The sequence below is a fragment of the Vigna unguiculata genome, chromosome 9, assembly GCF_037176805.1.
Source record: "Vigna unguiculata cultivar grain cowpea cultivar isolate G323 ecotype 2 chromosome 9, ASM3717680v1, whole genome shotgun sequence".
Classification (NCBI taxonomy): domain Eukaryota; kingdom Viridiplantae; phylum Streptophyta; class Magnoliopsida; order Fabales; family Fabaceae; genus Vigna; species Vigna unguiculata.
Window position 1 is genome coordinate 30,957,465 of NC_140800.1, and position 21,752 is coordinate 30,979,216.

At 33.7% G+C, this 21,752-nt stretch overlaps 1 protein-coding gene and 1 pseudogene across 2 annotated transcripts; one reads left to right on the forward strand and one right to left on the reverse strand.

Moving 5' to 3' along the window:
- Positions 1 to 1,589: 1,589 nt before the first annotated feature.
- Positions 1,590 to 12,467, reverse strand: LOC114162729 (WAT1-related protein At5g64700-like). The gene is made up of 7 exons (XM_028046692.2): positions 12,173 to 12,467; positions 12,011 to 12,073; positions 11,798 to 11,914; positions 11,424 to 11,658; positions 11,142 to 11,300; positions 10,893 to 11,044; positions 1,590 to 1,989 (listed from the first exon to the last, which is right to left on the reverse strand). The coding sequence occupies exons 1-7, from the start codon at positions 12,364 to 12,366 to the stop codon at positions 1,809 to 1,811; spliced, it is 1,101 nt and encodes a 366-aa protein (XP_027902493.1). The 5' UTR covers positions 12,367 to 12,467; the 3' UTR covers positions 1,590 to 1,808.
- A 4,123-nt stretch (positions 12,468 to 16,590) lies between these two features.
- On the forward strand, positions 16,591 to 20,173 carry LOC114162583 (uncharacterized; annotated as a pseudogene). The gene is made up of 3 exons (XR_014984468.1): positions 16,591 to 17,297; positions 18,095 to 19,025; positions 19,293 to 20,173. The product of XR_014984468.1 is annotated as an uncharacterized LOC114162583 (transcript).
- The last annotated feature ends 1,579 nt before the right edge of the window (positions 20,174 to 21,752 follow it).

Genomic DNA, 21,752 nt, shown 5'->3' on the forward strand with positions numbered 1-21,752 from the left:
TATGAATTTCAGTAAAAAAATTCTGCTTCAATTTTTTTATTATTTGTTAGACAAACCTAAAAAGTCATTAGCATCCCTGAATCTAGTTTATAAAGGTTAAAAATATAAAAAAAGTATTTATTATATTAAAAAACATAAATAGTCTAATATTATTTAATTTTAAAATAATTGAAAATTTGATTGGTATACTAAATGGTCTCAATCAACATTTTAGTGCACTTATTGTTAGCATAATTCTTGACATAATTCTCTCTCTCTATGTATATATATCACGAGTTTCTCATTTAGGATATTTTCTATTTAAGAGACATAATGCATGTGGTTGAGTTTTGATAATTAGGGTTGGATATGGATGAAATGTGATGCCACCAAAATTTGCCCTCAAGTTTTACGTTGCATGATCAATCATAAGTGGACAAGAATACGACACTACAAACTCTATGTTCTCGTCCTTCGCAAATAATTTATAAACAACTTCTCACAAACACAATGTTTTAAATGTGAAAAAAGTGGAACGTAGTAATTTGCACCAAAAGCAAAATCAATATACTACTTATCAACCACTCTTGTTTATTTTTTTTTGAAACGATTTGAAGAATACATAAGCATCACGTTGACCACATTTGGAAAACCAAAAAAAAAAAAAAAAGTTCCCCTTTATATGAGTGATCTGTGTACTTCACACCAAACAACTGTTAACAAATATATCAAAATAAGTGAAGAAGGTGCGAAGAAGGTACGAAAATGTGTCCAATATTGTGCCACCTCAAAGGACCATGCTTTTTTATTTTTTTCACGAAAGCTATTTCTCGATTAAAAGTTCTTTCTTCATATATAAAATCTCAACATACACATGCATATGAAGGAAAGGAGAAAACTCCAATCATTGATTAATTAAATTTTAGTTCCTCGTGCATGAAAAATCTCACATTTTTCCCTAACAACCACAGCCATTATAAGAAAAGTAATTAGTCAATTAATCTATTCAATTTGATAATTCCCATAAATCATAATTAACATGATTCTATCTATTACATAAAGTCCTCTTCATATGCATGTTAACTTCCACCAATCATGTTTTTCAAATAAGTGGTGTTGAGGACCAAACCCGTCAAAAACTCTGCGCGTAAAGTTTTATGTCGTTAGTTTCGTCTCTTTCGTTTATTATTTTTTTCTCTCTTTTTTTCTTTTAACAAAAAGATACACGGAATCCAAAAATAAACTCGTTGCAAATGAATATTCTTTCCAATTATGAACAAAACAAGTCTAACGTTAGTGAGTAAAGTCATTCATGCTGCAAAAAGAGATAAACACGGTTGGAACTTGAAATTAATCGATTATTCGCACATGTGCAAAAACAAATTCTCCTCCACTCAGTTTTTTTTTTTTTTTTTATAGTCAAATTAAGTTGACAATATATAGATAAATTTTCAGAACAAATAAATATTTAACAAATTATTAGTTAAAATTAGTGTTTATCTATGAAATTAATTTTGTAATATTACAAAAGTTGATAGAGATTTCATTGTTATCTTAGTATGGTACGTAAATGATTGAAGGGTAGTTTGCATATATAGTAGAAGTAGGTGTGTTTGGATATCTTCCTTTCCCTTATTATTGGATAAAACCATGAAGCTATTCACATCCTTAAGCAACATCTTTTCCTGGATTTAGTATTAAGATAAGTTCCATGCGCAATCAAACACATTGTTTCCAATTTCTTGTATAGTGTAAACTGGTACAAAAAGGTCATGCTTTATTGTGAATGACATGGTTGGGTCCCAAGAAGAAAAACCAGACAGAAACCACTAATGAACATTTTTGAATAAATCATTAGTGTTACTGTGTGGTTCCATGCTACTGCCCTCAGTTTTCACCTCTGCACATTCTTTTATGGGTAAACAATTCTGATGATGACTCACTTCTTCTTTGCTTTTTGCCCAAAGAACACTATAGAGGCTTATAATCAGCACAATACCTCCCAACACACTGAAACCAAAAATTTAGAGGATTAGGGCAACGGAGTATAAAATTACTTTTCTTTTCTTTTTTTACTTTTTGCTTTTGATCACAGTGTACTTCATAACTTTTGTTGATTATATTAATGCAGATTACCTAACTTTTTTCATATGAAAGTATACTGATGTGATGTCAGAGGAATATGACAAAAAAAAAATATAATTACACACATCAAACTGGTAAACATGCAAATGGAAAGAATCGTATATTTACATTTATACATAGTAATCAAGTGTTCCAATACTTGTTCGTATATAGAAAGGAATCAATAGCGGTCAAATTCAATTTACAACTTGTTTGTTTTCAGCGATTTTACTGTTTTTTTTACTCGTGCTGTATCTTACAATTTTAGTTATTTTAATCATGTTAGAGTACTGTTTTTTAAAATATGAATTAGATATTGCTGAAGAATTATACTTTTGAAAGAAACGAAAACACTTTTATGTATTTAATATTTCTAATTTTACGATACTTATGTATTCTTACATTTGGTTGAATTGCAATATTTATTGAACCTCAATTTTGTTCATTTTTTTGGCGATTTAATATTCATATTCTAGAATAATATATCAATTTTGTGTACATTTTTTTTATATTTTTATTAATTAAGTTTTTTTTTACTGTCCCTTAAAAAGAATATGTCCCAAAAATTACATGGTTACCTTAAATGGTCGATTCTTGAGCAAATCCTATGTTAGAATCTAACTACAAAAAGAAAGACTTTAGATTAAGAAATTGTGCTATGGTCCCATAAAACCCACTGGGATGAGCAGTGATATTAAAAGTAGACAAAGTTACAAATAAAAGAATAAAAGTAGATAAAGCACCTAAAGAACTATAAGACACGTACCTTATTCTAAATCATACAATAGTGAAGGTGTACGAGTGTTAAAAAAACAAACTCAACAGAAAAAATAGAATTGAACTAAATTAAATTGCATACAAAAATTAAATTATTTTTTATTGAGAATTAAACTATTTATTGTAAAATCCTCTTTTATTCTGTCTTAATTTTTAAAGTGTTGCCCCTAATCTTATGGGTCTAAGGGCTGGCCCATAGGGTGTCCAAGGCCCCTAAGGCAGCCAAACCCCTCTCACTTCTGTCATTCTTGCAGAAACAGTACTCTCACACTCTCCTTTACCCCACAGAGGCTCTGCTAGGGTTTAGCCCCAATCTTGGTCAAGCTAGCTCTAAACTCAGCTCGTCTTCACTTCTTAGATCTGCTCTTGGAGCTACCAGTCCCGTTGGTGTAAGAGTCGAAGCCCGATATTAGCTCCTTCCCAGGTAAGGGAAGCTAGGATTTTTTTTATACTTTTATAAATAATGTGCCTGATTTGGTTCTATTGGGTGCTCTTGATGATTTGATTTGTTTTTTATGGTGTGAAAATAATTTGTGTATTATTTATGGATGGATTTTTGGCTTGCCATGCGTGAGAGCAGGTGAGATCTGCTATGCTCGCCTAAGTGAGCTGTTTTTCGCCCAAATGAGAAGCTCTCGCCTAAGCGAGCAGCTCTCGCCTAAGCGAGAATGGCAGTAACTCGCCCCCCTTTGGTCTCGAGTGCTTGAGCGAAGGCCTCTCGCTTGAGCGAGATGAGCTAGCTTGAGTGAGAACTCGAAGTGCTCTCTGTTTTCAATCTCGCTTAAGCGAAAGCTTTTCGCTTGAGCGAGAGACCCCTGTCGCCTGAGCGAGGGACCCCTGTCGCCTGAGCGAGAGCTCCTTAGCTTGAGCGAGATTGACGACAGAGTTGTTTAAATACTTGTATGCTCCCATGATTGATTTGTTTACCCTTTTAAAGCATGAAAATATGATGCCAACGTTTTATGCAACGAGTTTGTGTTTTCTTTAGTTTTTGTTGTTTGAGATTTTGTGTTTTTACATGTTGAAACCAGTGAAAAGCTGTCAGTTTAGCTTAAGTGAGAGATTTTAGCTTAAGCGAGATCAGTCTAGCTTAAGCGAGAATTTCTAGCTTAAGCGAGACCAGTCTAGCTTAAGCGCGAGCAGTCTAGCTTAAGTGAGAATTTCTAGCTTAAGCGAGACCAGTCTAGCTTAAGCGAGAATTGTTGCAGAATTTTAATTCCTTACTTTAACTTGAACTTGTGGATTGATTCAATTACTTTTAAAATCATGAATTGGGCGAATGGGTATGAGTATAATGGTTTATGGTCTGTGATTGATAAGTTTAACATAACCTTAGCATGTGGCATGTATGAGATGGTTGGTAATTAAAGTGGCATGGTATTGGTATGAGATGAAATTCTACATTCATGGTTTGGGAAGGATGAGTTGGTATTGATTCTACATTCGAATATGAATGAGTATGGTTTATAAAGGTTGGTCTGAGATTATTTGCATGATAAATATTATTTGATTGTTTGAGCATGATTGGTCAAGGGTCAGTGCATAATTCCTTGAGATCTCTAGGTGGGATTTCAGGGTCGTGCTTCAGTGGTCGGGACGTAATTCCATGGCCCATGTTAGTGGGTGTCCATGGTGGTGCCCCATCTATATAATTTGGTAAGGATTCAAGGTAAGGTTGCATCCTGACACTCTAAGGAGTCAGTTAGTCTCACTTAGAGCGGATTGACTCTTGTGGTGAGAGTAGCAGGAGGCCTGAAACTCACTAAGGGCTAACCTTGTGTGTGAGGGATTGATTTATTGTAGCACTTGTAACACATAGCTCGGGGGTGAGCAGCTTGGGGGTGAGCAGAGGTATCCACCACAAGTGCAAGCATCCGCTGAATCCGACTAGATTATATGTATCCGGATGAGTCGAGTCGAGTCTTAGTGTATTGATTGAAAGTTCATAACATGCTTGGATTATGTATGTATATTGGACTGTGAAAGTATATTTGATTGCATGATAAAACTAATTTTGGCTTTAGCTTACCCTTCTTTTGTTTGTTGTATGTTCTGTGGTGTGGTCTTTTCTTTTGCAATGATCATCAACTTGTTGATGTGAGCAGAGGTGAGAACTCCCCGTAATCATCAGGGTGATGGAGGTTCCGCTGCATAGTCTGCTTGGATTGGATCTAGGTTTATTTAGACTTTCCTTTAGGGCTATGGCCTGTGTACCGCTAGTCTTTAGGCTTAAAATTTTAAATGTTGATGATTTATATTTTATACTTTGTTATGAAATCGTAGTGTGTCCTTTTCTTATTCGGATTTTCTCTTGGATAATCGTGAGGAGTAGTGTCTACACTCCAAGACTTTGTTTCTAATACTATTCCGCGTGTCATCCTTTAATTAGCGTTATTAATTAAATGGGGGTGTTACATTTATGGTATCAGAGCAGTTCGTCCTTAGGATGACCCGAGGTTGTGGGTTTGTCATACCTCGCAGGTGTGAGTAGTCATGTCTAGGCAAGTGTGTCATTAAAACCAAAAGTTTTAAGAACAGAAAAACGCCTTGATAATGTAATGAGGGTGCACACTCATGACTATATTAAAGGTTGTTTTTCCTTTCTTAATTCTACTGGCTGGGTAAAGAAGGGTGACAGACAAAAAGGTTTGGTTGTCTGTAGATGATGGAGTGTTGCTTCATATGTTCTAGTTTATCTTGTTATGCCTCTGTACTTTGTGTCTGGTGTCTATAGAAATAAGGGAATGTAGATCCAATGTCAACTTGGCCTGCTTTCCTTTACAAGTGTTGGATGAGGTCTAAGAGACAACTTCTTGCCTCAAAGATAGGAAGTTGATGTGTGATGTATACTGTTGAGCAAGGAAAGCTAAGTTTGGGTTAATAGTTTGAGAAAAGATGTTGGAGTTTAGCAACGATTGGAATAAGGGAGCTTCAAGGACAAGTTTGGGATCAAATACCGCAAGTTTTCCAAAATGAGTTGAATCTAGAGGTTAGAACATATGGGAGATATCAGTGCATGCAAGTGTAACAACGTTTAAGGAAAATTGGTTCTACATTCCGGCAATACCAGGATTCAAAGTTCTACAGATACATGTGATGTTAAGAGAAGTGTCATTAGATATGGTCGTATGGCCATATCTAGTGTTTTCTTGGATTGGTGGAAGAGAAGCAATTGGCAAAATCCTGGGTTCCAGAAAATAATGAAATTGATTGGCATCGAGCAAGCTGAGAAAGATAAAGACCATGGGGTGTAAAAAGACAACAAATCCCTAGTTGGAGGCTAAGATGGAGCAGAGCTTATGGATCAGTCAAGTGAGATGATGTTTCCTAAGTAAAGGGAAAAATAATATGTGGATAAAAATGAAGTGGCATAAAGGTTTTGTACTAGGTTGGATAGTCAGAAGGAGATGATTGGTCTTTGTAGTTGATAGAAGGATGTTTCAAGGAAAAGTAGTTCACATGAGCAGAACAATTGACCTTGGGCTGAGACCAAGAAACCTAAGTGTTGGATCTTGTAGGAATGGCAAGAACTAGTGGGGGCAAAATACACTAAAGAATGAAAGGAGAAGAAAAGTTTGAAGAAATTGAAATGGTGTATACGATAGTTGGTGCTAGAGTGATTAGCACAAATGATCAAATTCGAGGATACAAGGTATAAAAGTGGTGCTTGGGATATGGGTTCGGTTTTGTTTGGGATCATATACCTCTTGGTATCGCCCATATGGTAGAGGAGTCATGGGTGCCTGCAAGAGGGAGTTGGGATTGAGATGGTGGTTTGCTACAATTGCGATCAAGTGAAGTTTACTCGGGTGTGTTTCATGTTTCATGGTGACCAAAGGATTTAAATTCAAAGCCAATTTGAATTGTTTCCTTTGCAAGGTTGGGACATAATCTCAAGGGTGAATTGGTTGTTTTCTTAATCTCATTCTTAGGAGATGTGATCCCCAACGAAGTAGTATCCTTTGATTTAAAGAGATAAGTCAGTAGTAGTGTAACAAATGTGGATCAAACTGAAAGATGAGGGCAGGGTGTCATGTGAATCAGAGTTATACGACAACGGCAAGCAAAAAATAGATGCAAGGAATCTCAGTGGTAGAAGAGTTATAGATTTATTCTGAAGTAAATATTAGAATTTTCGCTTTGGAGTGGTGAAGTTCACTTATGCATTTGGGTTTGAAGTCGAACTTGTGTTAATAGCTTCTAATTGGAGGATTTATGCTGGGATTGTGAAGTAAAAGAAACAAGTGAAAGAGTTATTGGAGACATAATGGTATAAACTCGGTATAATCACCAAGATGACTGTAAGTTTGGTGAATCTTCAAAAAGAAGTTGTTGTGTGTCAAGTCGTTAGAGAAAAGTATTGACTAAGGTTGGAGTGACTAATAAGGAATATGGTTTTAAAAGGATAGATACATTGTTGAGAAAATGGAACGCTAAGGCTATCAAAAGAGGAGTTTAAAGGGGTTCTGCAAGTTTTATAGGGGTCTCGAGGAAGGTTTCTCAACGGCGATTGCTTCCTTGTCATGGCGGACACGAAAGGATCATTATTCTGAGTAAACAAACAAGTGACCTTGTGTATGAATCAGAGTAGCGCAGCGGGATAGTGGCAGATGATGCTTAGAAATGGTAAGAGGTGCGTGGAAAGAACTATCTTACTCATGACCTAGTGATTTCTACGACAACCAGTTCTTCATGAACGGTGAAAGTATATCTGATTGCATGATAAAACTAATTTTGGCTCTAGCTTACCCTTCTGTTGTTTGTTGTATGTTATGTGGTGTGGTCTTTTCTTTTGCAATGATCATCAACTTGTTGATGTGAGTAGAGGTGAGAACTCCCCGTAATCATCAGGGTGATGGAGGTTCCGCTGCATAGTTTGCTTGGACTGGATCTAGGTTTACTTGGACTTTCCTTTAGGGCTATGGCCCGTGTACCGCTGGTCTTTAGGCTTAAAATTTTATACTTTGTTGTGGCATCGTAGTGTGCCCTTTTCTTATTCGGGTTTTCTCTTGGATAATCGTGAGGAGTATTGTCTACACTCCAGGACTTTGTTTCTAATACTATTCCACGTGACATTCCTTTAATTAGCGTTATTAATTAAATGGGGTGTTACATTTCTTAGTTTAGTTTTTAAATTTGAAAAACTTTTGTACACTACTGAAATGATTATGAGATTTGAAAATATAATTCACGAAATTATCCACTATTTATTTCAACCGTAAATTATTTTATCAGTACAATTATAATTAATTTAAGTTGTAAGTATGTTTGTTAAAAAGTGTTTTAATGTTAAAAGTGTGTCTTAACAATGGTAGACAACAAACTTCACTTGTGAAAAAACTTTATTCAACTCTTGTGTTATTGTTGTTGTTTTCATATAATGAACAATATAATTTAAAGACTCATTTTTCTGTCCGTTGTACTCACAATGGCTATAAACGGCTAGTACACTAATTACTAACAACGGTTAGTACATTAAGTACCCACAACGACTAATTCATTAATTACCAAAAACAGTTAACTTATTAATTACTATTAAGACTCCAACGACTAATTCATTTAAGTTTATTCTAAACCTAACAAAACTCTCCAGTAAACTTAAATGTTTCTCTTATCCTTCATCTTGGTTCCTCTAATCTTCATCCCGACTTTCCACATGCAATAACTCGTCTCACATTGTGCTTGTCGCTTTCATGAATAGCCAAGTTCTTCACTTTCTTCATGACTGACTTCACTTTCACTTTGTTTAGGGCCAACTTGTACTTTTCTTTCAATGTGGCCAACTTGTTCTCTACTCTTTCATTGTTTGCATTTTATCTTAGTAGTCAACTTGTTCTCAACCAAATTCTTATCAATAGGCTGACCTCCTTTTGAGGGATCATAAAATTTTCACGTATTGTTGCGCTCAATTACATCTATCTGCTTACCATTGCAAGTCGCCACTCTTCATCTTGCACCTCCAATGTAGCTCTCAGAGCCATATCTACTTGCAACTATTTTTGCAAACTTGAGACATCTCGTTCAAGTTCCAAGTGTCACTTATGCAAAACTTGCTTCCTTCTCTCTAAACTTGTTTATAAAATTGCATTACCTCTAACCTCCTTTTCAACTCTTTGTTGCAAATCACTTTTTACAATATCTGACCTTTGGATTACAAACTCTTCAAATTTTGAGCTATCTACATGATCTATTGAGCTACCTAGGCTCCCCACTGAGCTTTTTGAGATATTCACTTACTCCATCGAGCTACTCAAGCTTTTTATATGCTCTATCGCGGTATTTGGGCTATCTACATATCTTACCAACCTCTCCAACCTACTTGGTTTACTTGCTAAGTTCTCTACTCCCTTATGCTCAGTCCTTGAGCTACATGCCACCATCAACAATTCTACTTCTTTTGTGAGGTTGATCATCTATTATTTTACTTTAGATGGAAAATTTTAGCAAAATGTTTGACCTTATCACAACTGAAACACTTGTCAGAGTAACAATCCTTTGTGTAATGGTCATACTTGCCATACTTGCCACACTTGCCACACTTGAAGCACTCAACATTTGAGGTGCTCGACCAACCTCCTCTCCATGGACCTCGTCCTCTTCCATGTCAATTTTCCTGATCAGACTGTTCTTTCTCTTCTTCTTGTCCTTGACTTCTACTTCCAGGACCGCTTTCTATGCCTCATCCTTTGCCTTGAATGTTCTTAGTTGTCTCATCTTTAATTGACATCTTCGTTTGGAGTAATTGATAAAGTGGCTCCCACCTCTTTTTTCGTTGTTCATGTTCTTCAAGAGATCCTGCAAGCTCTTTAACTGTGAGCTTTGATAGGTCCTTAGACTCCTCAATCGCACACACCACATTCACGAAGTCATAAGTCATCGACCTCAAAATTTTCTCCATAACTCGGCTACTAGACAACCTCTCCATTTCTAGTAAGTTGGTTTGTCACGGTTTCAACTCGAGTAATGTACTTGGCTACTCCTTTTGTCTCTTCATCTTCATGCTCTCCAACTCGCCCTTAAGTGTTTGGAGCCACACTTACTTCACCTGGTCATCCCCCTTATACGCCTTCTCCTAAATATCCCACACTTCTTTTGAAGATTTGACACTTGCAATTTTCTCAAAGTCATACTCATCCACAACTTGGTAAAGAATGTACAAAGTTGCCTTGTTCTTCAAATGTGTTTCTTTCAACTCTTTCAATTGGCATTTGAAAAATTTGTGGTGTTGACTGGTTCATCGAAATCATATTCAACCACCTCCCAATTATCTTGGGAGACAAAAAGGGCCTTCATTTTGAGATTCCAATTGTCATAGTTGACCGCCTTTGTCAACTTGGACAGGGGCACACTGTTTATAAGAGTGACCATCTTACTCTCTCATTTTTTCAAACACCCACACACTCAAGCTCTATCTTTTTTGTCCCACTCAGACACTTAAGCTAACTAGCTCTTGATACCACTTTGTAGACAACAAACTTCACTTGTGAAAAACCTTTATTTAACTCTTGTGTTATTCTTATTGTTTTCATACAATGAACAATACAATTTATAGACTCATTTTTCTGTCCGTTGTACTCACAACTACTATAAATGATTAGTACATTAACTATCAACAATGGTTAATACATTAATTACTCACAACAACTAACTCATTAACTACTCATAATGATTAACTCATTAACTACTGTTAAGATTCCAACGACTAATTCATTTAAATTTATTCTAAATCCAACAATAATAACTACTACAAAAGAAAAAATTGGTAACACATTAATGTGTGAAAAGATTATTTCTCACTATGATTTTTGTTTCATTTTGCAGATTAAGAATTCAACATTTGTATTAGTTTATTACATATATCATGTATAATATATATATATATATATATATATATATATATATATATATATATATATATATATATATATTACTGTTGTACATTTGATCATAAATGAAGTAATGTATAAATTTGAGTGGAAAACATCATAGTAATAATGAATCTTGTTTCTCACCTTCCCAAACGCAGGGGTTCGCCCAATAGAAATATGGAACCTGTGGTAGCAATTACAAAGCTCAGTGGGTTCCACATCGCGGGAAAAACTGGTCCTCTCTTTTGGATGGCCCAAGCTTGCAAGTAGTAGATGAGTCCAGTCACTAGTGTCCCCTTTAAGATGCACCACCATTTCAAACTTTACTCATCTAAACTTTTATTAATGTAGAATTCAACAACTACATTATATATCACAGTTTTTGATACTTACACAGTAAACAACTGCAAGCAGTTTCATGTCCCAACCCAACTTCCACTGCTCAATATCTCTTTCAAAAGCTATAGCAATACAAAATGACTGGATTGAACTCGATAAACACTGAAGGCTCGTGAACTTCAGCTTTGCAGGGTAGCTTTTAAGAATTTGAGCCTGCTCTTTTTGGGATCATAAATATAGTGAACCAACCACAAAAAACAGAATTATGTGTGTATACATGAACTTATAAAACATAAGTTGAAATATCAGAAATATATGCAACACGAGTGGATGTACCTGAATTACAAGCCAAAGGCTCCAGATGATGACGCTTAAGAACAAAAGTAAAGAGCCCAATACCCATCTTTTGGTGGATGAAAAATGATCCTCATGATGATTGTAGTAATGATGATGAGCAATCCTTAACTGTGGTCCCTTGTAAAATGCAAGGGTGGCTACACCAACCAAACACAGAAATACACTTGCTATCTTTGTAACTCCACATTTTGTCCTTATATTCACCTTCTCCATTCTGCAAGATTCGAATGCAATGAACACTCATCACATGAATCGGCAAAGAGAAATCTCATGTAATATACACCAAAGATTTTTGTATATGTTCCATCCATTCTGAAAAAGAGATAAAAACTGATACATATCACACATATTACCTGAGCAACACAGCAAAGAAAAACGTAGATGCGGGGAGGGAATTGACAATTGCAGCAGCCAGAGTGGCAGATGTGTAAACAAGGGCAATAGCTTGCATATTTAGACTCAAAGTTACTCTGAAAAGCAACATATTAAAGTCATATGCATAAGGTTCCCTCTCAGAGTAAAAACATTTTATGAAAAATCATATAGAAAAAATAACAATACCATACCCGAAAAATGAAGACACAAAAATCTTACAGAAGGTTGAAAAGGAAAGTGACACTGATACTTCTCTTTTTCCGGAACATATCATAAATAAAATACATGTCAGTGATATATTAATTACATAAACACAGTAGGAAAGAAAAACAGATCCTTAATTACACACTTACTTTTGAAGTATGAAGGCCAGAGGAACCAAAATAACTGCACCAATCACCTGTCTGTAAAATATAAACACAAAGGTATTCATTCCCCTGTTGAACACAGCCTTGGACAGCAAGGTTAGCCCTGAATATATCAATTGCACTACAAACATTGCCAAATATGGCTTTGGTTCACCCATTTTCCACATCTTTATTTTCATTACTCAAGTGCACATACACACACTTATAAATATATATAAAGTTTGGAACTGGTTGTTCACTTATTGATCCTTTCCCCCCAAATGAAAATTGTGCAGAAGAAAATGTGGATGACATGTTTTATTATGCTCTAATGAACTTACAGTTGGATTGGAAATGTGTATCTATTCTCCAAGCACTTGGATCAAATCATTATTATAGAATCTCTTCTTTCGGTTTTTCTACCAAAATATAATAATTTAGTAGGAACAACTTGCAACTTTCTAAGCCAACCTTTTCAAAGGGAGTCTTTGCTATGGAAATTTTTGGTATTCCTTTCTAATGAGTGATTGATTACGTTATATTTAATAAGTTTTTATTTTAAATTATATCAACTTTTTTAAATTATTTTTGTTGAGAAGAAAAATAATTTTTTAACAACTAAATTTTGATAATTTTCTCTAATAATTTCAGGTAACAAGTGACATTCTATTTTTTTATTTTCTCATTTCTTTATATTCTGAAATCATTTAAAAAATAGCATGTCAAATTGTAAAATAAAATTATCAAAATATCATTGTGCGAGTTTAAAACGGTATTATGAGTAAATAATAGCAATATAAAATGTCAAGATTGAATAACCAAAAGGAAAATGAGTTACTCACAAAACTTTTTTTTGACAAACTTGACAAATTTTCTATCAATATAATTAAAATAGATTAATTTTTTTAATTAAAATGATGAAATGGTACTCTTTTACTTAAATAAATAGTTTGTCATTATATTATTAAATATGGTGATAAAAAACGTAAAAATAATATTTTTTAATAATGTGGAGATAGTATAAGATACCAAATATAACCCTTTTTTTTAATATAGATACTATCCTAAACCTTTATTTATACTAAGGAGTGAAAAGTGGGAGAATAAAAGATAAAAAATAAATAATAAAAAATTTATGAATAAGTGTGATAAAATTAAAAAAAAAATGTAAATTGACATATTCATAAAATAATTAAAGTATTATTTTATTAAAAGTGAACTTTAATTAAAGATTAAAACAATATTTAAACAATTACAACTTAAGTCATATGTTAAACGAGTCATTTTAGCTTATACAATAATATAATTTTTAATTCTGTTAGTATAACTAATTGTATAAAATAATTTAATTTAATTTAAAAAATAATTTGTAAGGATATAAAATAAAGTTGAAATAAAATTAAAATTATACCAAAAAAGTCATTATAAAATGTTGGCAGAAAAAAAATAAATTGCACTAAAATTTAAATTAATTAATATTATCTTGAATAAGTAAATTATAAACTTAAATTTATGTAAGTGTAAATTTTAATAAAATAAAGGTACCCTTAATAAAATAAAAATAATTTTACAAATAGATAGAAAAACAATCAATGCGTATAAAAAATTGACATATTTCGAGTAAAAACTATAATCTTGTCTCAAAAGAAATTAAGTAGTAAAAAAAAGATAACATTTAAATTTAAACATAAGTTAAGTTACAATAATTTAAATTAAAAAAAATACTATAAAAAAGTTATGTTTATTTAAAAGAGTTTCATATTTACGACATTTTCTTTTCAATTCTCAATATGACATTTTAGTAATATCACATTGACATATATGTATATATGTATGTATGTGATAATTTATTAATTAACATATATCCTGCATTGAACGTGTTTTTTTTATGTATGTATGTGATAATTTATTAATTAACATATATCCTGCATTGAACGTGTTTTTTTTAATGTCTTTACGATATATATGTCAAAAGTAAGTCAAAATGATTCACAGGGAATGATTCATTACAAGTTGAGTTAAAAATAAGTGAATTTAATCCAGTTCACTTTATAATGAGCTAGAAATTTTGTAACGCGCTCAACCCCCACGGGTTGGTAAGTTAGGTGGATTGGGTCACCAACCCACATAAAAAATTATTTATTTATTTATTTTTAAGTATTTAAATATTTAAATTATTTTTTAAGTAACTCATGAGATGACAATTATAGTAAAATCAAAAATCAATGTTTTCATCATGCTCACCACCAATATATGATGAATTATTTTCAAGAAAGTGTCATATAGTCTAAGAAAACATGGCTAATATTACACATATTCTGTCATACTATTCAACAAAATATAAATAAAAAAACTATACACTTTGATCATAATTTAGAAAAATTTGTTTATAAGACGGTTGCTTGAGTAATTTACTATAAAGATTATAGTTAAAGATTAAAGTATCAACCTATATAACTTAATAATCAAAATAATTAAACATTCAAACTATTCAAATATTATTGAGCAACATTCTAGCGTTTAAAAATATGAAATTGTGAACCTATATAATTAAAAGTAGTAAATAATTATTAAAAAATTAAAAAAATATAAAAAAATGTTGGTGGGTTAAGTGGGTCAACCCACCTTTAACCCGACTCGAACCCGTTTAACCCGTGAGTTAAGTGAGCCAGGTTGAGTTCAACCCACTTTTGAAAAAACTGATTTTTTCTCAACCCAACCTAGCTAGAACCCATGGTGAGCCGGTTTGACTAACGGGTTGAAACTCATTTTGACATCTCTAACATTTAGGATCAAATAACATACTTTTCATTTGTCTTCTTTACAATACAAGAACAACTTAATAACAAGTGAGCATAAAGATCAACTACCAAATTTAAAATTGCAATATATGTACACAGAACATAATTATAACTATTGGATTATCTTAGTACAAATTTCCAGCAATAATGTCAAAAACTTGTTTAGTTGTAACACAAACAAAGTCATATCCATAAATTTTGTTCATGCAATGTAATAACCTATAATCTATTTGAATTTGTAATGGAAGAGTGGTTTGGAAATAACAGAATAAAACATGATTGATTAAGGATTAAATTAAAATGATAATGATAAGCGTGTTGGGGTTGAACTTCACTAATCTTCATCTACTGTACTATTACTACTTCACTGCATACAGAATTTGTTACTCAATGCTCTTGACACTAATAAGGTGTATCTAAATCAATTCCTTAACTTTAGAACTCAAACTCAATACGATTTCTCAATTCCTGACTGAAAGACTCCTTGCACTACAAACATGACTTTTATTAAGCAAAATCAGTTAAATTTATTCCTAACATCTAGCAACATTAGATGATTTGATTAGACCTTTAATTAAGATTAGTTTTTCAACTCAGTCCAATTAGTGAAATAAGATGAGTGATCAAGTCATTCAAACAAGTAAGTATTAACACATCAACACTGAACTAGAGAGTTCATTTGCTCATGGCAATGACTCTGCTCACAAGGGTTTAGAGTTGTTGTTCCTCTCACATGCCTTTGTTACAAAAGATATTACAATAAGAATAGAAGAAGTGTCTTTTAGTCCCTAAAAGCATAACATGCACTAGTGCGAAATTACTGTTCAACAACACACTAACGACATGTTAAGTGCACACGTAGTTAAAACAAACGCAGTGGCATGTTTGTAATTAGCGTGAAATTTATAACGACAATTTTATAAATAACTGTTGTTATACTGTTAAACAACTCAAAAAATGATGGTTTTATAAATAACCTTTGAGGAAACTATAAAAATAACGACGGAATTTATCTTGACCGTCGTTGAAAAAGTTGGAGTCGTGATATAATTATGATTAAGTGAAATAACTGTTGTGGAATAGTAATGTAGACACCAAAATGAGTTATCCCTTTATATATAGGTATAAATTACATTGACCAAATATTGAATTAATTTAAGGATTAAATATAATTTTGGTTACCGAAATTTTAGTGAAAAGTAGAATTAGTTCATCTTTAAAACTTTGATCTAATTTAATATTTTAACTTTAGAAATGTGTAAATTTAAGTTTATTTAATGTTTCAAATTCATGATAACATATGAGTTGTTTTCATCATTTGACACATTTTCGTTTCAATGGTAACCAAAAAATTCGTGTAAAGTGTCAAATAAACTTAATAAAATTTTGTTAAAATGACTAAATTTACACATTTAAAAAAAATGAATGAACTAAATTGATTCAAGATTTTGAAGAAAAAAACTAATTCTAATTTTGATTTTAAAATTAAAGGACAAAAAACATTAATATAATTTAACAGCTACACCATTGCAAACAATAAATAAATTCATCTGCATGCATTCAACAAAGGGAAGGAGCTAAGGTGACATTTGTCAAAGTCAGTTTGTATTTCCAGCCTTTATTTGATGAGAAAAGTGATGACAGTGAATTCTACATCGTTTGCTTCACTTCTTTGTACATTACTTAATCCAAATGCGCATACACCAGTATTCAATTTCCACATTCTTCTTTCTGAATTAAGGGGAGAACAATGAATGCAAGCAAAGGTTAATATTCAAAAGATGAAAAGGAAAATTTTAGTTTTAAATATGCAGATTTTGGTGTATAGTGAGGATCTAATTTTCCCATGACGTGATTGGTGAAGAATAAAAAATGTAAGGGTTTTAGTTCCGTGATTACTCTATTCTTCACTTGTAGACATGGAGTAACTGCGACTGCAACTCTTTCCTTTCTTGTTATCCAACCGATGAGGGCCCTTCTCCGAAACCACCTCTTCCGTTCACGTTCCCCAGCACCCACGCTTCTGCTTCGGCTTCAAGCGTGCGAATTCTCATCATCTCATTCGTCTTTTTCTTCTTCATCTTCTTCTACTTCTGCTCCTAATCACTCTCGAGACGTGAGGGTTTCGGTGTGGTGGGATTTCCAGAGCTGCGCCGTGCCAGATGACGTAGAAGCTTCGAAGGTTGCCCCCGCAATCGAGAAGGGCGTGAGGGCCAATGGGATCAAAGGTCCGCTTCACATTACCGCTTTCGGCAACCCTCATTTGCTCCCCAAACCCAAGCAGGAGGCACTAGCTTCCTCTGGCATTCAAGTCATCCACATTCCTGGCGGTTTGTTTTTTTTCTCCCTCTTCGCTAAAATTGTTGAAATATGGTCTATTATTTTCTTCTTTGTGTGTGAGACATGATTTTTGTGTTTTTACGAATAACCAGAGAAAACTGTTTTTAGTTTTTGAAGTGCAACTAAATCAAGTTGTTCAGATAATTGGTGCTGGAGTGTGGTATATGGCACAGAACAAAGTGTGGATTTGAAGGAGAGATTGAACAAGATAAAATAAGAAGAAGAAGAAGAAGAACATGACAGTACATTTCCCATGGTTTCTGCGTTTTAGAAGCAGTTGTTTTGGGAACAATTTTCAAAACTTTTTAATAAATTTTGGATGAAAAATTTGATTGATGAGTAGTGTGGAATTATTTTAGAAGACCGTTTCTTAAAATAAAAAAAGAGAAGGGAATCAAAGATGCCCTTATTTTTTATATATTTTAGGATTCTGTTTCCATAAAAAGTTAAAGACGACTTTTTGATTTGAAAGGTAATGGAATAGTAGTTTTCTAATTGCTAGCAGTTACGAGTATGATCAAAGATACTGTCTTCTGTTGCGTGTCTGCTACAAAAATTATGCTTGTTGCAGTTTTAACTGTAGTGTCTTTGCTTGATGCAGGCTTGATTCTTATTAGTCCAGAAACAATTCATCGGTTCATAATCTTGAAATGGATTTGCATCTAGTAAATCATTTACAGTTTATTAACCACCATCCATGCTTCCATATAGCTGTAGTACTTTCTTCTATGCTTCATTACTCTGCTTTTTATCTTCAAATCATGATATTTGCAGTAATTTCTTACAGGTGGAACGAATAGTGTCAACATTCTTGTTGATATCATGTTTTGGGTAAAAAAAAATCCTCCACCTGCACATCTCTTTTTGATATCTGGTGATGGAGATTTTGGTTGCATATTACATCGGTTAAGAATGAATAATTACAATATCTTGCTGGCTACGCCAGGGAAGGCTCCTGCTGTTCTCTTCAGTGCAGCAACTATAATGTGGCAATGGCCTTCATTGCTCAAGGGCAAAAATCTTATTGGTGAACATTTCAACCATCCTCCTGATGGTCCATTTGGTTCTTGGTACAGAAATCTTGAGGTGCCACTTGAAAACAAAATTTCCAAACCTAAAACAAGTTCCTTAAAAACTAGATCTAAAACGTCATCTGACATTGACAGTGTGAAGTCTGAGTATGCAAGCTGTAAACCTGTCGAAAAACATACTGCTTCAGGGAATTACCATGTTGGAAATGATCACACAACCATGGAAAAAAATGGTACTGGAAATTATGAATTGGGAAATTTTAAAGCAATGAACAAATTTGAGAGTCCAACTAGAAAGGAGGCTGATGGAGTTTGTTTCAGCCCATTTTCTTCACCAGTTAAGTACTCTCTGATTGGCAGAACATTCGGTAGAATTGCTGAAACTTATAAGACAAGGCCATCATTCTTTAGGTGGATTAGAAGTTGGTGGCCAATTTGGAAAAGCAATGCAAAATCTGATGATTTGGCTGCTCATCAGAACAAGGTGGTTAGTCACTTGGAGGATTCAAAATCTGAAATGAACCAGACTGTTAGTCATTTTGAAGAACCCAAGTTATCAGAACTGGACCAGAATGTTCTTCATTCTCGGAAGCCTCAATTGTTTTCTAGTGGTTCCTTTTGGAATGACTTGAAATCTTTTATTTTCTCACCCAAAGGATCACTTCTTATTTCCCAGTCAAAAACCAGGTTAGTGTGCATGATAGTTTTGTACCAATCTTTAAAAAATATTCCTTTTGATATTGATATTCGATAACAACCAACTTTTGACCTTTGTTATTCATTGTTCTAATCTGAACTAAATCTGCCAAAGAAAGGAAACCAGTCTAACAAATTAATCATATAATAAGGAATCTGTTTAAAATCGTGTGACCTTTTCCGATGGATTGATGATCCTTATGTAGATGGTTGTTGAAAGTGTAGCTTGAAATCATTTTGCAACGTTGCTTGTATCAGGGAGGATATGGCACATAAATTACAAAATGATGGACCCCTGGTTCTTAGATCTCTCACTCAAAAAGATATCATCCAATTGGTGAAATTGTTAACAGCAGAGAAAAAGTGGCTGGTGGAGATCCCCTCCCATGGTGCAAATGGTTTGAGATCTGTCTTTATGATCAGAGCTTCGCAGTTCAAGTTTTCGAATTCATTTGAAGATGATGTGAAAAAGCAAAAGCAGAGTTTTCCTCGTAGAAGAATTGATGCTACTTCCACTGAAATGAAATGTACTGAGAGGTCTAGAAATGATATATTAGAAGACTTGCATACACTTGTGAGTGAGATATTGCGGGACCACTCACAGGGATATAATATTTCTTCTTTTCGAGGACTATTTGTTGATAGATTTGGTTATCCTCTTGAAATACAGAAGCTTGGTCATAAAAAATTGTCATCCTTACTACAGGTAATTCCTGGCGTTAAATTGGAGTCTACTTACATTTTTCCATGTGGTCCTGCCGTTAGTGCTTCTAATGGGGAGACTTCTATCCGCAAAACTCAGATGATCAATGCTAGTCATGCAGTCTTAAGCTCAGATGGTGAACTATCTGTTACATTGCAAAAAGATAATAATCGACATTGGAGGAATTGGAGTCTGTTTCTATCAAGAACTCCAACCAGAGTGATATGGAATCAAAATTGAGTTAGCAAGCAGTGATGTGTTAACCTTCCTTAGGTATACTTCTAAAATCAGTTATAAGACAGATTAGATATATATAGAGATCACATCCTAAATGAATCTCAATTTCAGATCTTTGTGCAAAGTTGACTAAAAGTAATATATGTTTTGGGTAAAAACTTTTATGGATATAAAATATTTTCTCACTTTCTATTATTAATACCAGATGTGCGGCTCCATCCTTTAGTTGATGGTGAATATTGTGAATGTTTGGGCCCTTCAGAATCCCCTTAAACTTCTGAGAGCCGTGTTATACAACAATAGCTTATGCTGTTAAGATCGATGAGAGCAGTGCAAAATTGGATGATTTGGCTGCTCATCAGGCCAATGTGGTTAGTCTCTTGGAGGATTCTATTTCATCTGAACTGGACCAGACTGTTAGTCATTTTGAAGAATCCAATATATTAGAATTGGATCAGAATGTTGTTTGTTCTGGAAAACCGAGTTGTTTTCTTGTGGTTTGGGAATGACATGGAATCTTTTTATTTTTCACCAGCAAAGGATCATTTCTTGTTTCCCAATCAAAGAACAGGTTAGAGTTCACAATAGTACTTTTGCAAATCCTTTTTACTACGGACAACATTTTTACTAGATGTGTTGTGTGATCATTTTGATAGTTTATGATTATTGTTTAGAGAGTTGCTTAATAACATTCAGTACACGTTCTTTTATCAGGGAGGATGTGGCACATAAATTACAAAAGATGAACCCTCAGTTTTTAGATCTCTCAGGGAAGAAGATACTCTTCAATTGATAGAGTTGTTAATATCAGAGAAAAAGTGGTTGGAGGAAAGCCCCTCCCAAAAATTTCCTTTTAAACTCAACCACTCCAGAAGAACTCATTGATGGTCCAATCTCGTGGTGCAAATGGCTTGAGATATCTCTTTCTGAGCAGAGAGCATCACGGTCCGAGTTGAAAAAATCAAGTGAACTTGATGCGGAGAAAGACAATTAGAGTATTCCTAGTGTAAGTTTTGAAATGGTTGAAATGCCAAGAAGGGGAGGTTGAATTGGCTAGTTAAAAATTTAGGTAACCTTTAAAGACTAAAAACAATCTTTAATTGAATCAACCCAACCAACAAGTAAGGATGCAAACACCTCTGGATTGTACACTTTCAACTAATCAAAAACAGAGTTAGTCGATTGATTTTATTAACCTGATGCAATACTGATATAATCAATCGATTGAATCACAAAAATAGTTGAATAAAATATTGAAAAAAATGTAGAAATGCAGATTTGTGGTTTAAAGCAAGATCAATGTAAAAGATCAGTCAAGACAGATTCCAATACAAGCATGATCAATGCTGCAAATGATGCCAAAACACTTAAGAATGTCAAAAAGATGGTTTAGATCACAATTCTTTAAACTTTAAATGACAATGCAAGAGAGAAGGGTTAGAGAAAATTGTAATGCACAAGATTTTTATACTTGTTCACTCAAAACTAAGCTACATCCAGTTAGTTAAGGTAATTCGAGCCTGACTTTGCACTATTTCAAAAGATTTACAAAGTTTACACCCTTACACTTTCAAAATAAGCAAAAAAACATACAAAAGACTCTTGAATCACACAAAAATCACACCAGCACAGCAAGACACCTCTTGCAGATCTGAAAAATCATTAGGCACACACACAAAGCTTGAGAAAGATCAAACAACACAACCTTGTCTACCACAAACACCTTCTCTAAGCTTCAAAACAAAGCAAAATATTCCAAGAATTGACCCAAGATCAAC